The sequence below is a fragment of the Humulus lupulus genome, chromosome 3 (genome assembly GCF_963169125.1).
Source record: "Humulus lupulus chromosome 3, drHumLupu1.1, whole genome shotgun sequence".
Taxonomy (NCBI): Eukaryota; Viridiplantae; Streptophyta; class Magnoliopsida; order Rosales; family Cannabaceae; genus Humulus; species Humulus lupulus.
The window spans coordinates 264,903,521-264,930,866 of record NC_084795.1 but is presented as its reverse complement, the minus strand read 5'-3'; the positions used below and the strand labels follow the sequence as shown (position 1 = coordinate 264,930,866).

Genomic DNA, 27,346 nt, shown 5'->3' with positions numbered 1-27,346 from the left:
TGTAGAAAGTTTTTCACCACCACTCATGGGAATATTAAGGGACTTTGCATAATGCATTTTGGCTTTGCAAAACAATCTATCATATATTTCTTTTGACATAAATGAAGACCTTCGATGGTATGTTGAATTTGGATTCCAAGGAAGTAATTAATGCACCTAGGTATTTGAGAGCAAAAGGATCATCGAGTCGAGTGATGAGTGAAGAGATGGTAGCATGATTATTCCTTGTAATCAATATATCATCAACATAAATAAATACAAAATAAGTAGCTGAGGAGTAATCCTAATGAAAAGAGATTGATGCCCGAGCACATAGAAAACCAAAGGAAAGTAAGACATTTCTTAGCTTCTCAAACCAAGCTCTTGGAGCTTGTCTAAATCCATACAAGGCCTTATAAATCTTACAAACTATATGATGGGATTTAACATCTTCAAAACCAAGAGGTTGAAGCATAAAAACCTCTTCATTAAGCTCCCCTTCTAAGAATGTGTTGTTTACATCAAACTGCCTTATACACTAACTATTGAACGTTGTAATAGTAAAAATTATCTGAATGGTGGTAGGCTTCACAATATGATTGCGTGTTTATGTAAAATCAAAGCTATATTTCCAAAAAAAACCTTTAGCAACAAGCCTAGCTTTATGCTTAGAAACAATGTCTTCTGCATTTTCTTTGAGTTTAAAAACCCACTTCCATCCAATAGTTTTCCTTCCCAAAGGAAATGGAACTGTAGCGTCTCAAATTTGCTAATAAGGCTTATGGCCTTATTAGCGTGTCTGTAGGGAAATAATTAATTTAATTACGTTAATATATGAATTTGATGATTATGTGATTATAAATGCATGTTTAGGTGAATTAAATATGCATGGGGGCCCTATTTGGCTATTAGGGGCATATTTATAATTTTAGCCTGTTGAGGGCATAAATGTAATATTTGTGTATATTGTCATTGATACCACGAGTGAGTGGTGATATATTCGTGATGCACGATCCAAGACGGTCCTAAGGAGCAGTTTAGCTAGAAAGTCACAACGGGGTCAAATATTCGGCTTGGGAGGAGCCTAGGGGTATTTTGGGAATGTTATATGTGATTGGGAATTATTGGGTAACAGGTAGTAATTTAGAAATTATTTGGACATGTTGGGATTAAATAGGAATTTATAGAAACACTCAAGGAATTAGCGAAATTTGGCAAATGACGAAATTGCCCTTGGTGGAACTTGATGGTTTAGATAGGCTTAGGGGTATTTTAGACTTTTTGGCTAAGGGATAGGCTTAAGCTTTGGCTGTTGAGGTTCTAGGAGGGGATTAGAAGGAACATAAGGAAGACTCTCACACACTCTTTCTCGCAGTCGGTTCTCACACTCTCTCTTTGGTGTTGAAGAATTTTGGAGAACCTTGAGGATTTAGGCTAAAGAACTGGTGGATTGGAAGCTTAAGGACTTAGGAAATCAGCTCAGGGTCGAGTACAATTCAGGGGTAAACTCTTAAACTTGGTCTTGAAGTTGAATTTTGTTAGAATTATAGGCTTGCATGAAAATGGGTTCTAAGTGTGATCTTGGATGTTTGCTAAGTTTATGGGGTTGTTTATGGACTTGTTGTGTTGACTAGGGTATGTGAATAAGGAATTCAGGTTCAATTATGAGTTTAATTGATATTTGAAGTATGAAATTGGGGTTTAGGCTCGAGGAAACGACAGTGATGGAGGAATCTTCAAATTGAATGCCATAAATTCAGTTCAACCTATCCTTATGGCAAAAATGCATATTATCCCAACCAAATACTCAAAACCAATCAAAGTAGCTGCCTTCTTTGATACTGGAGCCTCCTACACAACCATGAATCCTGATATACTACCATCTGAATTCTGGAAAAAAAAGATATAGTATTTCCACACAGCAAATAACTAAATTTTCTGCACAAAGCTTATTAGCAAGCCCATCAAGCTGCAATTCTTTCTAGGTTGCTCAATAGTCCACAGGGTCATCGGCTCCAAACTTCCAGGAAAATATTTAATTATAGGGTTCGACCTATATACAAAGAAAAAAGGTCTTAGAATACTTCCACATGGATTGGCATACAAGAAATACTTCACTCCATGGGAGCAAGTCCCAAACTACTTTCACAAGATTGAAGATTGTTTGACATCGATCAAGGAACGCATTATCCAAAAATCATGTGCGAATTCACACATGGAGTTCCCACATGAATGCGACCACTCGCTGTGGAAAAATGAAGAATTCTTTATTTCTCTTCTGTTTAAGATGAATGAAGATGCCAACCCAACTAAAGCAAGCCATCTGGGAATGAACCCCGACCACCAAAGTTTGGCAAATAAGGAATGCGACGAGTTAAAAGCGCAAGGATTAATTGAAGATACTGAATCTCCATGGGTCTGCCATGCATTCTACATCAACAACAGATCAGAACAAGCTCGAGGAAAGCAAAGATTGGTAATAAACTACCAACCGCTCAACCACTTCCTAACATATGACAAATTTCCTCTGCCAAATAGAAATTCCTTGTTCTCTAGTCTATCACAAGTAAAGGTATTTTCTAAATTTGACCTAAAAGTAGGCTTTTGGCAACTAGGAGTCAAAGTAGAAGATAGGCCAAAAACAACTTTTTGTATCCCAAACCATCACTTCCAATGGACCGTGATGCCATTTGGGCTCAAAATAGCCCCATCCCTCTTTCAAAAAGCCATGAGTAAGATATACAAGCCAATCCTACCCCAGGCCCTTATCTATATTGACGATATCCTACTTTTCTCCCCAGATAAAAGGTCTCATATAAAACTCTTGACCCAATTTGTGGATATCACTGAAAAGTATGAGATTATGCTATCAAAAAAGAAAATGGTCTTGGGCCAGCCCAAAATTGAGTTCCTAGGGATGAAGTTGCATGATGGCACGTACGAAGGCCAACCTCACATAGCCCAAGAACTTCAAAAATTCATAAATGAAGGTCTAACAAAGACCCAAGTCCAGCAGTTCCTAGGAATCTTAAACTACCTCAGAGACTTCGTGCCCCACATGTCAGGCTTTACAAGCCCATTAACCAAGATGCTTCAAAAATATTTTCCACCTTGGGCAAAAGAACAGACGGAAGCGGTGAAAAACTTGAAAGAATTAATGACAAATCTACCACCGCTATAGATTCCTTCCGATGATAAAAGAATCTTGCAGACTGACGCTAGTGAAAAAAATTGGGGAGCGATCTTATTAGAAGAAGACACCAACAAAAAAAAGAAAGGTGTGTGGATATAAAAGTGGAGTATTGAAAGATTCTCAACTCCACTACCATTCTACTCTGAAAGAAATCCTGGCAGTCAAAATGGGAATCATGAAATTTGAATTCCACCTCATCGATCATAGTTTCCTGGTAGAAACATATTTTCTCATCTTTTGAAGGAATGCTCACATTCAAACAGAACAAAGCTGTCAATGCCCAACTACTCAGGCTGGCCACTTGGTTCTCTCGCTACACCTTTCAGGTAAAACACATAAAAGGAAAAACGAACATCATCACAGATTTCCTGTCACGGCCAATGTAATGCCCTACTACCCAGGGAGCGTTACGGTGTGCATTTTAGATAGTGTTAAACTCGCTAATCAAGTCATTTGGCCATAATCGTGTGACTAAGTATGCTTAGCGGTTTAAGGTTAAAATTTTTGGTTAAGATATAACGTTTCATTAAAACGTAAACTGTATACATTGGGATCCCAAAACTATAATTTAAAGGTTAATTACAACAAAATATTTACAACCAGCCGACCTAAGCGGCGAAATAGGGTTTAACGCTAGTTCCTCTTTGAACCCTCGGCCGTGGCGGTCGAGCAGCCGCATATGTACACATCGTCGCCTAAGTTCTCCAACTCAATGATGGTCCATCTTTCTTTTTCCTTTACCTGCACCACATAGCACCTGTGAGCCGAAGCTCAGCAAGAAAACTCAATATGCTCATGAACAGTAATAACATGTTACAAAATCATAACATGCATGCCTAGCAATAATAACCCTATTCATGCATGCAAATAAGTTCAGATAATGATGGGGGATCCTGCTCTTCTGAATGGATGACTATCAAGTCAATCTTAATCAGATGAGTGAATATCACTTTGAGATTATGATAATCATGCTGGGGCGTATAGCCCTAATCAGATGACTGATTTAACACTTTGAGGTTCTGATAACCATGCTGGGGTGTATAGCCCTAATCAGATGAATGATTTAACACTTTGAGATTTTGATAACCATGCTGGGGCGTATAGCCCTAATAAGATGAGTGACTGATGAGTGAGTCACTAACGTGGGCTCAGCACCCATAGCCATGTGATGATGCAGTCACTTGGGCCTTCTGGCCCTGGCGCTAAGTGACTAGCCATTAGGCTAGACAAGCGCTTTTAGTTTTCATCGAACTTGAGGCTAGTCAGGCATTAATGCTCATGATGAGTCATTCATTGCTTATGTCGATTAAAACTAATCTTTTCGGCTATTGTTGAACACATCAGTGTCATTCTTGACTCTTAAGCCAATACCATACGGCTCGTGCCGATTTATGACTCATGGGTCAGTGCCATACACAAGTAAGCAATGCAACCAGGCATATATCATATGTCAAATATCCAAATGTAGGGCATTCAACATGCTTACTTAACATTCACTAGCATAATTATGATCATGCACAAATACAGAGACTCAAGCTCTGATCAATCTCATATTCAATATTCATGTCATGCCCTAATCACATGTTTCTCATGCATCACATACTGGGTGCAGTTTTTTTACCTCTGGTTCGAGCGAGAAATGACAAATGAATGATCCTTGAGAACGATTGATCCTTTAATCCCTTAGCGGTCACCTAGTCATAACCAAATATGGAATCCAATTAATGAAATCAACAATAAAAGGTTATTGACCTAAATCTCACTTCCGGGACCTCGAATCATACTCAAACGGTGAGTAGATTCGATCCCGAGCCTTAGGAATTGAAACCCCGAGCCAAAAACCCTCAAAAGTGCCAAAAATATGCATCAGGAAAATCAGGGTAGCGCTACAGCACTGCCCCCCTAGCGCCCCAGCGCTACAACCAGAACTGGTTTTCCATGGCTAGCGTTGTAGCGCCCTCCCTTGGGCGCTATAGCACTAGAACCAGGTTGAACCAGCCCTGGTTCTTCCTCCTTTGAGTTTTCCATTTCCAACCTTCAAAACATGATCCCAAACTCCATCCAAACCCCTAAATGAACCCAAATATCTACTCCACATGTCCTAGGCATCATAACCTAACCAAACTTTGCCAAAAACCCCATTGAATTCTCAACTTTCAAACCAAAATCCCAACTGAACATCAAAAGGAAAATAGAGCAAGAAATAGAGTTTTAATGGCTAGAAACTCATCTCAATCTCAGGATCACACCCTCTTTAATGGTAGAGCATAACCTTAGCTCATCAAGACTTGATTCCCTAGCTTGGTTCCTTAAATTAAGCTCAAAACCCAAAGAGAAAAGATGGAGAAATTTGGTCGGGAGAAGAAGAGAAGGAAGCTCTGTTTTCTTAAGCCTTCTAAGCTTCTAATGGCTGATATATATCATTTAGCGTCAAAAGACCAAAATGCCCCCAAGCTTAAATAAAACCCTAAACAGCCACCAAGGGCAAAATCGTCCTTTCCCGCCTATCTCGTTAATTATAATTCCCGTTATTCCCAATATTCTCAAATGCTAATAAATCATATCATGTTACCCTTTAATTCCTGGTAATGTTCTAATCACCAAATTACCCTGAGCCCCGAAATTAACCCCGTTATGACCAAACTGATAACTTGCATTCTGAGATCGTCTCATGCCGAATGGCTCGAAAAAAATCCACATTATGATGTAGTCTTATTCATAATTCACCAACTTGCATGAAAATACACAATTACGCCATCAACAGGCCAAATTACCAAAATGCCCTTGTAATGAAAAATGGACCCATATGCATGCATTTATCACCATATTATAATATAATTCACATAATCATGCATATAATCATTTAATGGTATAATAAATAAATTATGGCCCTCCCGACTTCCTAAGCAAGGTCCTAAACCTTATTAGGAAATTTGGGTCATTACAACTATCCCCTTCTTACAGAAATTTCATCCTCGAAATTTATCTGAACCACCCGAAATATAAATTCCGTACAACTGATTCCACTTTCCTAGGTCGTTCCCTTGACCTCACTGTTTTTGTAAAATGCCTTAACCAAAGTACAACTTTGTTCCTCAAAAACATGTTCTTTCTATTAAGATCTGAACTGGCTACTCCTCATTGGATAACTTAGCCTGAACCTCCAGATTCTCATAACTCAACACATGAGTCTCTTCTAACCCATGTCCTCAACATGGAAATATAGAATGCACTGCATACGGCTAACAGTTCAAAATTAAGGCCAATCCAAAGGCAATCTGACCGTCCTATCTAGGATTCAAACGCTCATATTAATCTAGGGCTCAACTTGCCCTTAACTCCTCACCCCTTTCCATGGTGATACTTTAAGGAAGTTACAATCTTCTACTTGGAACTCCATGTTTCTACTTTTTAATTCAACAAAACTTTTCCATTTACTCTGAGAAGTGAGCATCCAAGCTCTAACCTTCTAATAATCTCAATGATCCCCTGAGGATCCAGATATAACATCTCACCCATCTCTTTCCAATGAATGGTTGATGTACATTCCTTACTATACAACGTTTCATAAGGTGCCTCTCCAATACTGGATAACTCTTTCTCTAATTTACCATCAGTCAAAGGATAATCAACTGTATTAAACTCCATCTATATACTCATTGCCTTCTGCAACCTTCCTCAAGACTTGGAAGTAAAAACTGAGTCTTCATCTGATAAGATAGACCTTGAATTCCATGAAGGCGTACTATCTTTCTCACACAAAGATCTGAATACTGATTAGCTGTGTTATTGTCCTCACTGATAGAAGTGAACTCACTTTAGATATTGCTCCATAATGACCCAATCCAAATCACGCTAGCCCACTATCCTGGGCAGCCCCACCGCTTTCCACTATAGAATACTCAAAGGCTACAATAGCTTTACTGGTTTCTGATACTCTATCTTGACCTGCTTATCAGGTTAGGAACTTTGTCACGTATTATGTTACGTCCCTCTCCATCCCAAGCCACCAATATAAAGCTTTTAGATTCTAATACATCTTTCATAATGCCTGGATGAAGAGAATAAAAGGGTAGTATGAGATTCATCCAGAATCTCCCATTTAATCCCAATGTCCATCGGATTCCAAATCTGATCCTTATACCACAATAAATTCATACCTGACACTGCACAATGCTTAGTTAATCATGGTAGAGAATATATTTTATACTCAATGGAAACATGGAAAAATCAAAATACAACTCTATGCAAAAAATACAATAGACAAGGTAATTGATTAAATAAACATTACAACTCAATTGCTCAAAATACAAGTAAATATAAAGAGGTAGAAGAAGAAGATTACAAACTCAATACACTAATAATACAAGAAGAACAACAAAATGAAAATACCAATGGAAAAAAGAAACTCTCACACAACCAAAGTATAGAGCAGTGGGGATCACCAACTTGAACAAGGTTCAAAACCTTTGTCCAAAAGCTTATTTCCCCCTATTCTCTAAGCACTAAGGGATCTCTCTAGGAAATAGCTCTATGGAATTATCAAGCCTCTATGGTGTATTTTCCAGCCAAGTGCTTTGTGGATGGAAAATGGTGTGTCTTACAAGTGAGCATTAGGCTCCTATTTATAGAGTTTGAGATTCCCCTTTGAATTTCAAATTCCACCAACCCCCATGGCTGTTACCAATGTTTAATTGGATGTTTATGGAATTAAAATGGAGATTTAGGAGTTATTTAGGGTGTTAGAACCGTTCAATTTGGAAAAAACTGAAAAACCAAATAGGTTGTCAGCCTCACTGGCCGCGGTCAGGACTTTTCAGTGGCCGTGGCCACTGGCTTCTGTCCCCCAGGCCACGGCCACAGGCCATTTTCAGCATAAAAAAGTCATTTTTCCAAAACGTCCCAAATCCATTCCCACATGATTTTGTAACCTCCAAACACCTATTGGGAGTTAAAAACATGTCTCCAATAGCCATATTTCATCATGGCTTTGTGAAATCCAATCTCAACTGTGTAACATATAATATACACATTATTGGGTAATATTTGAGAGTTACAAATTTGTAACTCCAAAATATGTCACATTTGGGCACACACATGTGTCTAATTTTTTGTGACTCTCAATAATATGTTACAAGGTGTGAAAAATCACATTTGTGTGACAAATCATATTTTGTCACATTATTTAATCTAACATTATATTATATGAAATAATATAACATTCCCCCACTAGATTAAATAATCACTTTTTGTAACACTTATTTAATCAATCAAACATTATATTATAATATAATTGTAACGCCCTGGGTAACGAAGACCGTTACACTGTGTGTTTAAAATAGTGCAAGACTTGCTAATCAAGTCATTTAAACAAAATGTGAATCTAACGTCATCAACGAATTAAGAATAAAATATTTTGGTCATAAACAGGTTATTTTATTAAAAATGACAGTTTAGTACATGAAATCTCAAAACAGGGTTTAGATGACATATTTACAAACGTTTCAGAAGTTATAAACAACTCAGGCCACTCTAATGGCAAAATACACATTTTAGGTTTCCGTCCCTGTACAATCCCTCGACCGTGGCGGCCGAGCAGCTGACAATGTACTCCTCGCCCCAGAGCTCTCCAACTCATGGTTGAATCTACATACCCTTGCCTTTACCTGCACCACGTACCACCCGTGAGCCGAGGCCCAGCAAGAAAACATAATACATAGCATGATCAGCATCAATAACCAAATATTCCACATAGCTTATCCAAGTACTCAACAAGTTCATAACATTCATCTATTTAGTGATAACAATTGACAAATAAACAACTCGTCATCCAGATAACCCACTTATCATATTTTTCATATTAACAACGATAATCACATTCACAATCAACAGTTTATAGCAACCATTACACAATATTTAGGGTCGGCGCCCTTAGGTCGCACCCTCTGCTTAACCCACTTTCTTCGGTGTGACAGTCAGAATCCCGTGATCCGTAAGGGGAAAGACTGGGTAAGCTGTGCAATCCCACACCGCCTGGGGAAGGTCAAGTGTGATGATTCTAAGATTGTGTAGGTATGGGACTACACAGTTGAAGATGGCTTAAATTGATTGATGGGTACTACCTATATCAACAAGATGCATCTTCTTTTTGGTAGCCCATCACTTGAGAACTCCAAAGTTAAGCGTGCTTGACCTGGGGTAATCTAGGGATGGGTGACCTCCTGGGAAGTTTTCCTAGGAAGCATGTGAGTGAGGACAAAGCATGCTGAAAAGACTCGTGTTGGTTTGTAGGGCCAGTCGTCATTCCAGAAAGCAGCCATAGTGATGTGGGGCGTCACATTCGGCTCACTTAGGCCGCCCCCAGTGTTATACCTACTGACTCCGGCCAGCTTAACCGAGCTCAGTGATTAATAAGCTATCCTCAGCTACCAGTGGCTGAGCCGCGCCCCGTCCGCAAATATTGATTCCGACACTCTTAGGTCGGTTATCACATGTCCCATGGCATAATACCATCTCATGACATGATATACAAATATAGGGAGCTCTTAGTCCCATCATGTTCACATGGCTTATCACAATCACATAACAATGCATACAAACATAGGGAAGACTTAGTCCCAACCTAACCACATAATCGAGTGCAGTTTTCTTACCTTTAGATTCCAATAGCTTTGTTCAATTCAACCCTCAAGCACAATCTCGTCTGAGTCCTAGTGTACACCTAGTCACAGCCATAGATCAGAATCATCACCAAACCTCAAATCCAAAATCCTAGCCTCGAGACCAACCCCGAGCCCCCGGGCAAAAACCCTAAGAAAAACACCCAAAGCCCATTTCTGGAGGCAGGGTAGCGCTACAAGGCCCTAAGGAGGGCGCTACAGCGCTACAAAAAGAATCCAAAAATGCCCAGGAAGCCATAGCCTAGCGCTATAGCGCCCAAAGGCTAGCACTATAGCACTAGTCATAGCACCAGACACCCTCTGATTTTTCCTTCGATTTTCTTCGAACCAAAACTCATCAAAACTCCTCCAAACCACAACCACACACCAAATTGAGCCTACCATTACCTAAAACTAACCCCACACAACCCAACAACCTAAAACTTACCCACATGCATCATCAAACTAAGAAACACAAGCACCAAAACCAGAATTCAAGAATTCAACTAGAAATCCAGAAATTCAAAACTTCAAAGCCAGAATTTGTTACCTCAATGGATAATTTCAACCTTAGTTTATCTCTAGCATCCTTCCAGTCTCAAGCCCTTCAATTCCTCAAGTTTATTTCCCTTAATTCCATTCAAAACTCAAACTTAGAATCACCTCAATAAAACCCAGAAAAACTCATTAGAAATCTTAAAATTTACCTCAGTTAAGCTTAATTCCAGTAAAACCTCCCAGCTTCTCTAAGGATCCAGGTGCTAAGCTTGGCCTAATCCTCCTCTGAACCACAGCTCCAAAATCCCCCAAGGAATGGTGCAAAGAGAAGGAGCCAAATGAGAGAAAGAGGGGTTAGCTTAAGAGTTCTGATTTTCCTTCTTCCCTTTTGTCTCTTTCCTTTTTTTTTTTTCCTTTCAGTTTCCACTACCCTCTAAACAATCCACTAAGTGTATAAAGGCAGATGGATACTTATCTCTATTTTAAATCAAATGACCATATTGCCCTCCCATTATAATCTAAACCTTAAAGCATTCTAGGGGCATTTTGGTCACTGCTCCCAATTCCCGCTAATTCCTCGAGTGTCTCTAATAATTACCGCTTAATTCCCGTTATCTTAATATTCACCAATTATTTTCCTCAATATCAAAATGGGCTCCAATATATTTCCTAAATTCTCAGAATTACCCTCAGGCTCGCCCCGAGCCGGGTATAAATCGCCACCGTGACTTTTCCGCTAACCCGCTCACTAGGATTGCCTCAAGTCACAGGTTACAAATATATCCACATAATAATGTGGTCTCAACAATTTATCACATATATTTACATTTATGCCCTTAATGGGCCAAAATTTGGAATATGCCCTTCTACCCTAATCAGGGCCTACATGTATACTAATACACATAGTCATGCATCACAGATATCCAAATAGTCATATAAACATGCTTTTAATCATTTGGTTCACATATTGTCCAACTGTGCCCTCCCGGCACACTAATCAAGGCCCTTAAGCCTTATTAGTAAATTTGGGTCGTTACAATAATATTCCCCCACTTGATTAAAGAATTACTCTCTATAGAAACCTTTCCATTGGTGCATAAAGTAAAATGTCTTTCGACTTGAATTTTACCTTAGTGTAATTATCACAAAGTTTGTTGAAATTTTGGTTGCCGAAGCATTGAACCACTATCCCTTGATAACAAATCGGTGATAACACACACACCTTTGCTGTGTTCACTTGAGACCTCAATGTCTCTCTTTTGCACCGTTAATGGCCATGTGCACATTCCATTCATAGACTTTTCTTGAGAATGACTCCCAATTCTCATGAGGGGCGGCACCACCCCTAGGTCTATATAGGTAGACCTCTTACAATATTTTGTTACCCTAAAATACTTGTCTTTTCAAGACTGAGTTCTATTAAAAAAACATTTCGGTTTTACCCCTCATTTTGGTAACACACTGGTACTCATATCTCAGGTGGGACAAAATTTGAGTACTACTACTATTCACTTGATTGACTTGTTCTTAGTTATTGAACCTAATACTAGTTTGGTGACTAGTATTAAGATAGGTTACCATCAACCGTGAATCTCTTTAGGGAGTCTAAGTCCCACCTCTTGAGATGTAGAAATGATTCCATTTGAATCATTTTAAACACTCTCTTTATTTTATTCAAACTTTGTTGCTAGCCATAGTTTGATTAAAATAGTTACCTCTTTAAAATAGTGATTTTGGCCATAGTCAACACCCCCACTATTTTATAGTTTAATATCCAAGATAAACATTTTCCTTGAATATTAATTCTAAAAACCTCTTTGTTTCTAAAATTCTCCTTTATGTTTTAAATTGATTCCTTCTTGAATCAAAATATTACAAACAATGACTTTAGACACCAAACATGTCTAGATTTGTCCGTTCTATACACATATAGCCAATGTGATTTAGAATGCAAAATTCCAAATCACCTATTTGATAGGATGACCAAATTAATCAATTATTAACAACAAAATAAATTGATTAGCTTTGGAGCATCATCCCCACATTTCTCACATAGTGATAATAAAATATCACTTTAAAATAGAAATCTCTTCATTTCTATTAAGTCGTTTATCCTCCAAGATAAATCTAGACCTATGATTCTCAAAGTTCATCATGAGTCCTCTAAGCCACATGATAAACTCTCAATAGATCAAGATAAAAACCTCAATGTTTATCTTGATTTATTTACTCGCTAAAGCAAGCACGTTTCTTTCAAAGCAACTTGTACTTAGTTTCTTTCTTTTTTCTTTTATGTATTTCACAAAATAAAATGTGAACACAAATGTAATGTGAGAATTTCTCAAACAAATAATCACAAATTTTCATTTTTTTAGTTGTATAAATAATCTCAAAATCACTTAAACAAATTTTGTGTATTTCTTAAGAGTCTCTTTGAGATTCTTTTGAAAACATCAATTTGAAATCCATTGATTTTCTCATCAAAATCAAAATGAAAATGCCAATTTTTTTAAACACTTTAAATCAAAGAAAATAAACCCTCATTGATTTATTTAAACACTTTGATTTCTTATGTTTTGTTTAAAATTATCTCATCATTGAGATTAATTTAAACATATCACCATCTTTAACCAAAATGAATAAAGTTCTCTTTTATTCACCATTGGTGTAAAGATTCAAAATTTCTTCTCCAATTTTGTAATGTCTCCTCATTGAGATATTCAATATTTAAGAATTATTGTCACTAAATAATTCTCAAATATTTTCTCTTTTGACCATTCTTTAGACTATAAGTCTATTGAGTCAATATGTCATCCCACAATTTTTGAATCCACTTTGATCCATTTTTCTTGCAATGGCAAGACACAACCATTAAAAGATGCAACCCCCTTAGTTTCATCTTTTCTTATCTCATAAAATGAGATGCTCATTTTTTAAATGAGAAAATTTTAAATTCTCAAATAATTATTTTATTCACAAATCATATACTAACAACAATATAGGATAAAACCTATTAAAATCTCACTAATGTTTGCACGATTATATTTCAATATAATTTCACATTGATGTCAACATACATGACTAATATCATACTAATATGGCTCTTTATTAATATGAGAACATGAATTACAAATATCATACACATATGATTTCACATTTCTATTGATTCACAAAATCAATATATTTATACATGTCATATAAAACTCATATGGTTGCCATTCTAATAATTTCCCATTAACACAAAATAGGACAATTCTATGACATGCTAGCATTTTACCCAATAATCTACTAGATTATTTACATATTAATCACATATAACAAAAACTCAAGATATTAAATTATCTTATAATCTAACCACTATATTTGAAAAACAAAGGAGATTAGAAAACAATGAACCTCATTTATAAACTTTTCTTCTTTTAATTTCTATCACTATATGAAAACCATTAGATTTTCTAAGAAAACCAAAGAAGAACATTACCTTATCTTACCATCTTTTAAAAGTTGGATCCTCATATGATCTCCATGGGTTCTCCTTCCATTGAAAAGGAAAATAAGCTTTTGATTGTTAGAGAATATATTTTATACTCAATGGAAACATGGAAAAACCAAAATACAACTCTATGCAAAAAATACAATAGACAAGGTAATTGATTAAATAAACATTACAACTCAATTGCTCAAAATACAAGTAAATATAAAGAGGTAGAAGAAGAAGATTACAAACTCAATACACTAATAATACAAGAAGAACAACAGAATGAAAAGACCAATGGAAAAAACAAACTCCCACACAACCAAAGTGTAGAGCAGTGGGGATCACCAACTTGAACAAGGTTCAAAACCTTTGTCCAAAAGCTTATTTCCCCCTATTCTCTAAGCACTAAGGGATCTCTCTAGGAAATAGCTCTCTGGAATTATCAAGCCTCTATGGTGTATTTTCCAGCCAAGTGCTTTGTGGATAGAAAATGGTGTGTCTTACAAGTGAGCATTAGGCTCCTATTTATAGAGTTTGAGATACCCCTTTGAATTTCAAATTCCACCAACCCCCATGGCTGTTACCAATGTTTAATTGGATGTTTATGGAATTAAAATGGAGATTTGAGAGTTATTTGGGATGTTAGAACTGTTCAATTTGGAAAAAACTGAAAAACCAAATAGGCTGTTAGCCTCACTGGCCGCAGCCAGGACTTTTTAGTGGCCGCAGCCACATGCCATTTTCAGCACAAAAAAGTTATTTTTCCAAAACGTCCCAAATCGTTTCCCACATGATTTTGTAACCTCCAAACACCTATTGGGAGATAAAAACATGTCTCCAATAGCCATATTTCATCATGGCTTTGTGAAATCCAATCTCAAATGTGTAACATATAATATACACATTATTGAGTAATATTTGGGAGTTACAAATTTGTAACTGATTTTGTAACTCCAAAATATGTCACATTTGGGCACACACATGTGTCTAATTTTTTGTGACTCTCAATAATATGTTACAAGGTGTGACAAATCACATTTGTGTGACAAATAACATTTTGTCACATTATTTAATCTAACATTATATTTTATGAAATAATATAACAAATCCAGCCTAGACTTTCCCATCAATTCTTCCCATCTATGGGTCATTTAACTATTTTCCTTTAATCCTCTATGAAAGAGTAAACTCAAGTATATAGCTGGCCGCCTGGCCCACTAGAAACTCTACTTTAATTTTGGTCAGATCCTTTAACCAACATGATGCATCGACAATCACTTTTCCCTGTCACTGAGGTGTCATAACAACCTACATACTGATTCTGATCTGCAAGAAGACTCAAAATTCTTCCTCAAAGCACATATAATATCCTGCCCGTTCAAGGAAACTCCTGCCCCTAAGGCATTCCTTGACCTTGGCAAATTTCCAACCAAGAATATACCATAATACCATCGATCAAGACGATCACACATCCAATTCAGATAATCCTTTGAATATTCTGTCCATTTGATTCATAAAAACATCTTGGCATTAACCAAATTCTCAAAACATACTCAGCACTCACAGTGCCCTTATCTAATATAAAAGCAGTCTTCTGCATATCCTTTTCCCTGATCTTCAGCTGGTACTAACCAGATCAAAGATCCACCTTGGAGAATACCACCTTATCCAACAATTGAGCTTTTAGGTCTTACAACATTGCCGAAGCCGTTCAATACAGCGCCCTAGATTTGATTCCCTTCCTGGCACCAATCCAATCACCATTTATCTCTTTATGTAAAGGCAATCCTAAAAAATCCCCTGGAAATCCATCCAGAAACTCACAAACTACTCCAGTCTATCCTAATCTCACTGGAACAACCTAAGTGGTATCCACCACACTAGCTAAGAGATCTATGCATCCTCCTGCAATAGTTCTCTAGCTTTAAATATAGATGTCTTCAACATATAAAATCCATACACAGTGCCAACTACCACAAGGGTTTCCCACTCTCAAACCCAAGAATTACTATCCTTTCCTTACAATTTAGCATTGCCCCACGCTTGGCTAACCAATCCAAATATAGGATTATACTGAAGTCAGTCATAACCAACCCTATCAAAACCACTGATGAGTCCTTTCCATCATAATCTACTTCATCTCTTAAAATCACCAATAGAGTATCACATTCCCATCACAACATAACCATGCAATCTGCATATCATCTCCATGCTTCTCTAGATGCAACAAAGCAAAGAACAACATGGCACCAAAACCAGTCAACACAATACAAAAGAAATCAAAACTAGAAAGTTGACATGCCACCCCTGAGTAAGGGTGCACATTTGACCCGAAAAACCCGCAAACCTGCAACCTGAAAACCCGTTTTTTGGGAAAACCCATCAGATTCAGGTTAAATCCGACCCGAATCTGAAAAAAGTCGGGTCGGGTTCGGGTTTGAAATTTGTTAAACTCGGGTTCGGGTTCAAACCCGAAATCCGAAAAAATGTGTAACAAAATGGTATTTTTGCAAAATTTGGCTTTTCAGTCCAAAACCCATTAGCCCCAGCCCAACCCAAAATCAAACTCGAAATCTTAAAAAACAATGGTATTTTTTAAAAAAATGGGTTTTTTTTTTTAAAAAAAATCTGTGTAAAAAATGGTATTTTTTGCAAAATTTGGCTTTTCATCCCAAAACACAAATGGCCCAGCCCAACCCAAAATCAAATCTGAACTCAAACCCGAGTAAAACCTGAAACCCGAAAAAACTCGAAAATTTTGGATCGGTTTCGGTACCATTTTTCTCAACCCGAAACCCGTAAAACCCGAACCCGATGAACCCGAAACCCGAAAATCCGACCCGTGTGCACCCCTACCCCTGAGGTACTAGTCTCAGTCTTAGTCTTTGGTTGCATCGGAGCGAACACTCGAGTTGGAGTTGAGTTGTCCACCCCTTTTTGCTCATCCTTCCTTCGCCTTGGACAATCTTTCTTGAAATGCCCAACCATTTCACATAAGAAACATGCCTTTGCTAGACATTCTCCTAGATGACGCCTCTTGCACCGAGTACATTCTGGGTAACTCCTCCAGTTCTTTTTCTTACTCACTCCAATAAATGGAGGTGCCAATACTTGAGCTCCGTGCTCTCCAGCAGTTTCCTTTTTGGTCTGATTTCATGTGCTCTCAACAGCAAGAGCCTTCCCTACCACCTGAGCGTAGGTAGAGATTTAATGCACTGGGGCAACTCTAATGCCCTGAGATATTTTGGGATTCAATCCCTGGATAAATCTTTCCTTCTGAGCTACATCTGTGGGTACCATATCAAAAGCAAACTTGGACAACCCATCAAATCTGTTAACATACTCGGTTACTATTGCATTACCCTGAATGAGGTTAAGAAACTCATTCATCTTAGCAGTCTTGGATGCATCACAGTAATATCTCTCATTGAACAGCTGTCTAAATTCTTTCCAGTCCATCACATCTGTGTCTCATGTCTGGGATACTACTTCCCACCATATCCGGGCATCATCCCGCAATGCATATGTTGCACAGATCACCCTACTGTGACCTACCAGCCCCATACGGTCGAGGATGGAACTGATCATGCCCATCCATTGCTCATCTCTGAATGGATCTAGGCCTCCCTCAAAGACTGGAGGGTAATACTCCTGGAATCTTCCACAGAGAAATTCCCATCTGTTCTCAACCCCAGGCTGAGCCAAAACTGGTGCCACTCCAGGCATAACAAAGGAAGAGGTGTTCTCCGACAGGTTCCGCTATTGCTTCAAACACTTGATCTCTTCCTCTTGCCTTTGCAATCTTAATTGCACATCTGTAAACATTTGCTGAAAATTTGAAGGCGCAGATAAAGAACTTAAACCCTGGTTGAAACTCCCAGCCTCTGTATAACCACCACCAGGTCTCATTATCTGCCTTGGATACATATCTGCTGATTAAATCTGCAGTCAATAACTTGTTCCATTAAACATGATGAGCATATCAAGAGCTCCCCCCCCAAGGAACAATCTTACCACACTATATTCACAAACCCACTGCAGTACTAAAACACATGCCCATAGCATTCATACATCAATCATAATCCCTGCTCTTCCAACATTCACACCATGCCTCCAACTCCAGCATGAGAATATCACATTAATATAATCACGGAGCAGGCAATCATATAATCACATTCATATATGTTCACGGAGCATGTAATCATATAATCATTTAATAGTCAAGATACTGGCTCTACTAAAATCTCATGCTCCCTAATACAATGTGCAGGTAAAGCATTTACATTCTATTTAAGCAGTTAAGCACATAACTACAGAAATAGTTACCATTCCCTGAGTGAAGCTATCTTTGATGATGAGTGTACATGCCCAGCTTGTCTTTAGGAACCTTTAACCTTGGCTCGCTCTGATACCAAGTTGTAATGCCCTACTACCCAGGGACTGTTACGGTGTGCATTTTAAACAGTGCTAAACTCGCTAATTAAGTCATTTGGCCATAATTGTGTGACTAAGTATGATTAATGGTTTAAGGTTAAATTTTTTGGTTAAGATATAACGTTTCACTAAAACGTTTACTGTATACATTGGGATCCCAAAAATATAATTTAAAGGTTAATTACAACAAAATATTTACAACCGGCCGACCTAAGCGGCGAAATAGGGTTTAACCCTAATTCCTCTTTGAACCCTCGGCCGTGGCGGTCGAGCAGCCGCATATGTACACATCGTCACCTAAGCTCTCCAACTCAAGGATGGTCCATCTTTCTTTTGCCTTTACTTGCACCACATAGCACCCGTGAGCCGAAGCTCAGAAAGAAAACTCAATATGCTCATGAACAGTAATAACATGTTACAAAATCATAAGAGACATGCCTAGCAATAATAGCCCTATTCATGCATGCAAATAAGTTCAGATAATGATGGGGGATCCTGCCCTCCTGAATGGATGACTATCAAGTCAATCCTAATCAGATAAGTGAATATCACTTTGAGATTCTGATAATCATGCTGGGGTGTATAGCCCTAATTAGATGAGTGATTTAACACTTTGAGATTATAATAACCATGCTGGGGCGTATAGCCCTAATCAGATGAGTGATTGATGAGTGAGTGACTAACGTGGGCTCAGCACCCATAGCCATGTGACGATGCAGTTACCTGGGCCTTCTGGCCCTGGCTCTAAGTGACTAGCCATTAGGCTAGACAAGCACTTTTAGTTTTCATCGAACTTGAGGTCGGTCAAGCATTAATGCTCATGATGAGTCATTCAATGCTTATGTCGATCAGATCTAATCTTTTCGGCTTGTGTTGAACACATCAGTGTCATTCTTGACTCTTAAGCCAATACCATACGACTCGTGCCGATTTATGACTCATGGGTCAGTGCCATACACAAGTAAGCAATGCAACCAGGCATATATCATATGTCAAATATCCAAATGTAGGGAATTCAACATGCTTACTTAACATTCACTAGCATAATTATGATCATGCACAAATACAGAGACTCAAGCTCTGATCAATCTCATATTCAATATTCATGTCATGCCCTAATCACATGTTTCTCATGCATCACATACTGGGTGCAGTTTTTTTACCTCTGGTTCGAGCGAGAAATGACAAATGAACGATCCTTGAGAACGATCGATTCTTTAATCTTTTAGCGGTCACCTAGTCATAACCAAATATGGAATCCAATTAATGAAATCAACAATAAAAGGTTCTTGACCTAAATCTCACTCTCGGGACCTCGAATCATACTCAAACTGTGAGTAGATTCGATCCCGAGCCTTAGGAATTGAAACCCCGAGCCAAAAACCCTCAAAAGTGCCAAAAATATGCATCAGGAAAAGCAGGGTAGTGCTACAGCACTGCCCCCCTAGCGCCCCAGCGCTACAACCAGAACTGGTTTGCCATGGCTAGCGCTGTAGCGCCCTCCCTTGGGCGCTATAGCACTAGAACCAGGCTGAACCAGCCCTGGTTTTTCCTCCGATTTTTCCATTTCCAACCTTCAAAACATGATCCCAAACTCTATCCAAACCCCCAAATGAACCCAAATATCTACTCCACATGTCATAGGCATCATAACCTAACCAAACTTTGCCAAAAACCCCATTGAATTCTCAACTTTCAAACCAAAATCCCAACTGAACATCAAAAGGAAAAATAGAGCAAGAACCAGAGTTTTAATGACTAGAAACTCACCCCAATCTCAGGATCACACCCTCTTCAATGGTAGAACATAACCCTAGCTCATCAAGACTTGGTTCCCTAGCTTGATTCCTCAAATTAAGCTCAAAACCCAAAGAGAAAAGATGAAGAAATTTGGTCGGGAGAAGAAGAGAAGGAAGCTCTGTTTTCTTAAGCCTTCTAAGCTTCTAATGGCTTATATATATCCTTTAGGGTCAAAAGACCAAAATGCCCCTAAGCTTAAATAAAACCCTAAACAGCCACCAAGGGAAAAATCGTCCTTTCTTGCCTATCTCGTTAATTATAATTAACACCCTCCAATTCCCGTTATTCCCAATATTATCAAATGCTAATAAATCATATCACATTCCTCTTTAATTCCTGGCAATGTTCTAATCACCAAATTATCCCGAGACTCACCCCGAGCCCCGAAATTTACTCCGTTATGACCAAACCGATAACTTGCATTATGAGATCGTCTCATGCCGAATGACTCGAAGAAATCCACATTATGATGTGGTCTTATTTATAATTCACAACCATGCATGAAAATACACAATTACGCCCTCAACGAGCCAAATTACCAAAGTGCCCTTATATTGAAAAGTGGACCCATATGCATGCATTTATCACCATATTATAATATAATTCACATAATCATGCATATAATCATTTAATGGCATAATAAATCAATTATGGCCCTCCCGGCCTCCTAATCAAGGTCCTAAACCTTATTAGGAAATTTGGGTCATTACAGCCAAGCCGGAGTACTATAAATATAATCTCCCACGAAACTAAACAACCCATCCCTCTAATTTTCATGGTCAACCTTTCATCCGTCATCTCTACCTTTTTGAGGGATGCTCAAAAGATTATCAACAGCAAGACCCCAAAAATAAAGGCCATCCAAAATGCCCTAGATATCCAATCCACCCTTATCAGAGGTCATGGAAAATTGATAGCAAAAGAATTAGGCTTCCATCCAAAATACTCATTTGCCAAACTATTTCACATGGAGAATACCATTTTCATGCCAAAAAAGATCACCCACATGTTTTGGTACTTAATAAGTTCCTACACTATTGTTATTGAAGTTCATACCATAGGCATTTGAACCTCTGTTCGTAGCTACATGCAAAGGCATGACTTCCGCCCTGCATACCAACATCCCATTGAAATGTTACAATGGTTCAAGCCACTATCTGATTGGAATAATCTGCTCACCCAACAATGGGAAAATGTTCATAACAAAAGACTAGTTGGTTTCTCTTACCCATATGATGAAAACGTGGCAAACCTAACAAAGTGCTACACCATCCTGTTACTAAGGCTAAATGTCAACCATGATCTGTCATTTACATCAAGTGTCCAAGTATGCAGTTCTAGCGAAAACCCAATGGTTGTAATCGGGAACCTCGTACACAAACAATGGGAGAAACTGCTGTTTAGTACAAATGACATAATTCCTAAAGAAATATGACCACGACCAGAAGATGACGCACCTTGGGAATAGTATCCGACATACTATTAACTAAAGATGGAGAAAGATATGGATTATTAAAATCAACATTACTTAGAAAATGAGGTTGATTATAATGACTCGATCTTCCAAGACTCACAACAACCAGATACCCTGTACTCATGTCCACTAACAACCTCATTAAGAGAGCTTGATGAAGAAATAGTGAGGGGATTATGAATCAAGAAAAAACCCATGCCACCAACACGTGGATGACCAAGTATGTCTGATGAAAATGACAATGATGACCACTGCATGAATCTTAGCCCCAGTCATGAACCCATCATCAAATAAAAAACAAACTCGTGTGACCTCTGAGAAGATTCGCCCATGTGACACACCCAGCCATACTGACCAGATTCGCCTATGTAATAAGCGTGTTTCAGAAAAATACATTGAAGTTTGCAGAGATTCCTGAAGACACCAGAGATTCCCTGGCATTTGCGTTTTCCTGAAGACAACAGAGATTCCCTGCAGATTGAAAAAGACAACTCTGCGTCTCTTTGTATTAGTATGCAATAAAATAAAAGTTTGGAGTAACAAAAATTCTCTTAGTCTAGGGAACGGTGTATGTAACTTTTATTTATTGTCGTCTTAGTGGAAGATGATTATAAATACTCCTCCACACTCACTTGTAAGGGCATCAGTTTCCGAATAATAAAATATTCTCTTTATCTACATCTTCTATGGCTTTCTAAATCCCTCTTTGGGCTCTTTCTCGTATAGGGGAATTATTATGATATAATCTAGTTGCTCACTATTAAGTAGTATAAAGATACATATCGCAACATCTTTATAGCAAGAATCAATCTCAAACAATATCCCGCCAAGGCAAAAGTAGATGCCAAATAGGGGATGCGCATTGAGGTTGAATCTTACTATATAGACTAGCATTGTGTCTACATACTATATATTCCAAACACTACCTCACTAATTCAACTAATGCTATTTAAATCTTGTTAGCATATCTTAATTAATGAAAATATTGCTTTAAAATAATACTCCATTATTATACAATTCCTAAAATAAATGATTAGATATAACAACACAACACCATCATTTTAGCATTTTATAATAATAAATGAGTTATTTTTAATCCCTAATAAAAAAATTGAATTGGTGTTTGATTAAGACTTTGCGACAGATATAAATTTGGTTTATCTTTTTTAAAAGCTAAAAACATTTACTAGTTATAGTTAGTAAAACTTTTTGAAAAGCTAACTCACCCTTGCCAAAAAAAAAATGTTTAACCCACCTAACTAAAGTGACAACTAAATTAATGTGACATCCTCATTGTGAAAAGAAGTACACTATTATTTTTATTGAGCTGATGCTCATCCCGTCGAGACATGTGACTTGGGACAATCCTTCCACCGGGTTATTTAGCATTTTCCATTATTAATAAGCTATGCCTATAACAATTGTTCAAACTTTTGTTGATCTTACAATTTAATTCTTGTGTAACACATTTATTAGTAATTAATTTGGTAGTGTCTTTCCGTCGGTTTTCTAATTTAAATCCGATGAGATAAACTCTTTCCTTTTAGTAGTGCTTGTTATGTTGACATTAGTCCTGTCATAATTCAACAAGTTTACTTTATATTATACTTAATCTTATAAAGATATATATGCGTTTTTTGACCAATAATAAGCATTCCGTATATTAAAAAAAATCATAAAAATTAAACATATATATATTTAAGAAATTACATTTCTTGATAACAAAGGGTTTATTAACATTCTTTCTCAATTGAAGTGAATAGTGAATAATATATAAATGGGGTTGAGATGGAGGTGGAGGTGGAGGTGGAAAAGGGATTGGACTTGGATATGTAATGTTGATGATGAGTAGATTTCAATATTGTGGAAAGAAATTGGTAGATTTCATTATATTCTCATTTTAAAGATTGCCAGAAGCAAGTTTTGCTCTCAAGTCCTTGCGCAAGATTTTTCCTGATGGTGACTTGGGAATGGCTTCGATGAAAAAAACTCGATTTATTCTCTTGTAGAACACAACCTGCAATGTACAAAATATTCATGTTATGATTCATTAAATTATTTCACAAATTAAAAAAAAGTTATCTCACAAATTTAAAAAGTTTGAACCCAAGTCTGTTGGCCCGTTTTTTGTTGGGGCTGAAGCCCAAAATTTAGAAAGACTATTCTTTGAAACGATTTATCGGCCCCATTATTTGAGTAATTAAAACACTTACTATTCATGTGACAATTTCTTTATTTTTTTAGAAAAATATTAAAGATAAGCACTTCAACGGATTCAACTATAAATTAGGCATAATTATTAAATAAATGAATAAAAGCCCAAGTAAAATTAAAATTTACCTGTTTAGAAATAAATTGCTTAACTTCATCCTCAGTGACCTGGGAACTATTTGAGCGCACCACAAAAGCAACAGGAACCTCCCCAGCTGCTTCATCCTTCATTCTGAAAATTACAAAAATGTAACAAAAAATATTAATTAAGAGACTACTAAATAGTTTAACTATATTATATTATATAGTCTTGTGTAATTAACAATTAAAACATTATTAAGTAGATTAATGGAAAAAGGAATAAGAGTACTTACGGGACAACAGCAGCATCAGAGATGTTGGGGTGAGTAAGAAGCAAAGCTTCGAGCTCAGCAGGGGCAACCTGAAAGCCTTTGTACTTGATAAGCTCCTTTAATCGATCAACAATGAAGAGTTCATCATCATCATCCACAAACCCTATATCTCCTGTGTGTAGCCATCCTTCTTTGTCTATTGTATTCTTTGTTGATTCTGGGTCGTTCAAATAGCCTGATCATATCATATCATCAACAAGTTTAATCAACCATTACTTGATTATTATACATTATTTATTACAAAAAGAAAAAAACACTATATATGGGCCCACCTCGATGGTACAACTGACCATATTTATATAATGGACTGTAGTATTAAACAATTTAATTGTCTGCTGACCATACCAAAATATGTTAGGTATCTCTATTATATAATATATGTAATGTATATACCTTTCATGATTTGGTCACCCCTAATGCAAATCTCTCCAGGCTGGTTACGTGGCAAAGAGGAACCAGTTTCAGGGTCAACTATTTTCATCTCTGCATTCCTTACGACAGTTCCACAAGCCCCTGCTTTGACATCAAAAGCCTCCTTCGCGAACGCCAACGACATCGTTAGCACTGGCCCTGCCTCTGTCATTCCGTATCCCTAAAAACACCATTTTAATACTAGTAATTAATTACTATCATAATACTCAAGATTTGTCATTTATTATTTTGCTATGATCATCTCTCTTCTCCTATCTTAAAGAATTGGATAACATAGTTTTTACACTTTTTTTCTTGAAAAGAAGAAAATAACTTTTTTATGACTATGAGATTGATATGTAGTATTAATGACTATAGACACAGTATAGTGTGTGTGGTATCATATTTTAGGTCCTACTTACCAGCGGGACAAATGACCTGTAATTTGGCTGGTTAAGTTTTATGTCATATTTCAAAATTCTTTACCATCTGCCTACCAAAAATACTAGTGTCTTTTTCACTTAAACTATGGCCAATCTTTTTAAGATAATGATATCATGCTCACCACTGATTCACATATCCTCATGTTTCATTGTCATCTATTGTTTTTGGGTTGGGGTGGGTGTTGACTGTTGAAATTTCATTGTTATTGTATTACTTGTAACTTTGAGACACCTAATCTCATATAATATTTTTCAATTTTCTTTTAATAATTAACAAGAAAGTGTTATCCATTATACACTTTCCTTGAGTGGACTATCTACTTTGATGACTCTTTCACGGAAATGTCATCAAAGTGATATTTATGACAAAAAATACATTATGTTACGTGGCATCACTCATAAATAATGCAGTAAAGTAAAATATAGCATTTTAATTAAATAGTAAATTGGTATATACCTGGCCTAACGTGACGTTGGGAAACTTGGTTCTGACCGTGTCCTCAAGCTCCTTCCCCAGCGGTGCTCCACCACTCTTGAGCACCTTCAAGGACGACAAGTCGTACTTGTCGAGATCCGGGTACTTGGCGATGGCCAGAACAATCGGCGGCACGATGGGTGCCACGCTCACCTTGTACCTCTCTATCAGCCCAAGCAGCAAACCAATCTCGAACTTGGGCATAATCAGGATCGCCGCCCCAGCCCGGAGGCTGCAAAGCATGACCGAGTTCAGCGAGTAGATGTGGAACAGAGGCAGCACGCATAGAATGACGTCGTCCTTGCTGTAGAACAAGTTTGGGTTCTCACCATCGACCTGTTGCGCCACGCTAGTCACCAGACCCTTGTGCGTCAGCATCACCCCTTTGGGCAGCCCCGTCGTCCCCGACGAGTAAGGCAGCGCAACGACGTCGTCTGGGCTTATGTTCACCTCCGGCATGTCGTTTTCATCGGCCCCAGATAGCTCCGAGAAGTGGAACCAACCTTCAGGAACCGGTGAGTCAACGCATACGAATTTGATGGCTTTGTTATCTCCTTCCTGTTCCAAATCCTTCACTTTGTCGTAGTAAGAAGCTTGAGTGACAATAAGCTTCGTCTTCGAGGCCTTGGCCTGTTTTTGAATCTCCGCAGCCGTGAAGAAAGGGTTGGCGGCTGTGGTCATAGCGCCCCGATATGAAGCGCCCAAGAAGGTCAGCACGTACTCCGGTGAGTTTGGCAGCAGCACCATTACCACGTCGCCTTGTTTGACGCCGATCTTGTTGAGGCCGGAGGCGACTTTTCGGGCGGTGAGGTCGACTTCGGCATAGGTGTAGACCTGGCCAGTGGGGCCGTAGATGAGGCAGGGATGAGATAACTCGTGCTCAGTTTTGTTGGCTAAGCAATACGTGTGTAGAGGAAGATGTTTTGGGATGTAGATATCGGGAAGCTTTGACCGAAATATTATGTCTTGTTGCTTTGTTTCGTTAACCACTGCCATTTTGAGACTTGAGAGAAAGAGATGAGAATTCGAAGAAGATGAAGAAAATTAGAAAGAATTGAGCTTTGCTTCGATCGATCTTGAGTGTTATGGGAAATGGCTGCCCCAAGGAGCTATGGAGGACAAGGCGGGTGATGATATAGAAGAAGTTTTTAGTTGTTGAGAGTGCGGTTGGTGAAGGGGTTTAGTGGGAAATATGGTTATGTAACTAGGGGTAAAATGGGAAAAACACTATAATGCAAAAGAATTGGAGATTTTTTTTTAATTGATTTTACCATAATGATCACAATTAGGATGTGTTTTTTTTAAGAAAATAAAAAAAGATTATAAGATCCATTAATTATCGCTAGGATATTATATTAATTATGTGTCCTATGTTGATTAATTAGAAAACATTTTGCAGTTACTTATCTTACAAAAGTAATTTCAACTACTACTATATATTTCTAAGTTTTTTTTTTTAACAAAAATAGACTTGGGAATTTTTAGATAATTTCAAAAAATTAAAAGAAGAGTGACAAATGAATATAAGATTACATATGATAAAATAAGAAAAAAGGTGACTTATTATATTTTATTTCTTCTCTACAAATAGAATTATGATGCATGTTTTCAAATTTTGAAAGTCAAATCAAATTAGTAGTCTAGTCGGGTCTGGCCTGTGGAGAAAAAAAAATTTAAAAATTTAGTTTGTTGTTGGAGATGGAGAATCTAATGTATATATTTTAGGGGTTGGTGAGGGTAGTTTTGGGTGGGGGGTGGTGGGGTCAAAATCATTTGGTTGGACTGGTTTTGTGAATGAGATAATATATTCACCAACCGCAAAGATGGAAGAGATGTTTGTGGCTGCATATTCTAAAAAGACTGCAATGTCCTTACCTA

General features: G+C 37.6%; 1 protein-coding gene across 1 annotated transcript; it reads right to left on the bottom strand.

The window, feature by feature from the left end:
* Nucleotides 1-23,182: 23,182 nt before the first annotated feature.
* Nucleotides 23,183-26,590, bottom strand: LOC133824016 (4-coumarate--CoA ligase 1-like). Its single transcript, XM_062256876.1, has 5 exons — nucleotides 25,451-26,590; nucleotides 24,533-24,731; nucleotides 24,101-24,314; nucleotides 23,856-23,958; nucleotides 23,183-23,532 (listed from the first exon to the last, which is right to left on the bottom strand). The coding sequence occupies exons 1-5, from the start codon at nucleotides 26,462-26,464 to the stop codon at nucleotides 23,416-23,418; spliced, it is 1,647 nt and encodes a 548-aa protein (XP_062112860.1). The 5' UTR covers nucleotides 26,465-26,590; the 3' UTR covers nucleotides 23,183-23,415.
* Nucleotides 26,591-27,346: the final 756 nt, after the last annotated feature.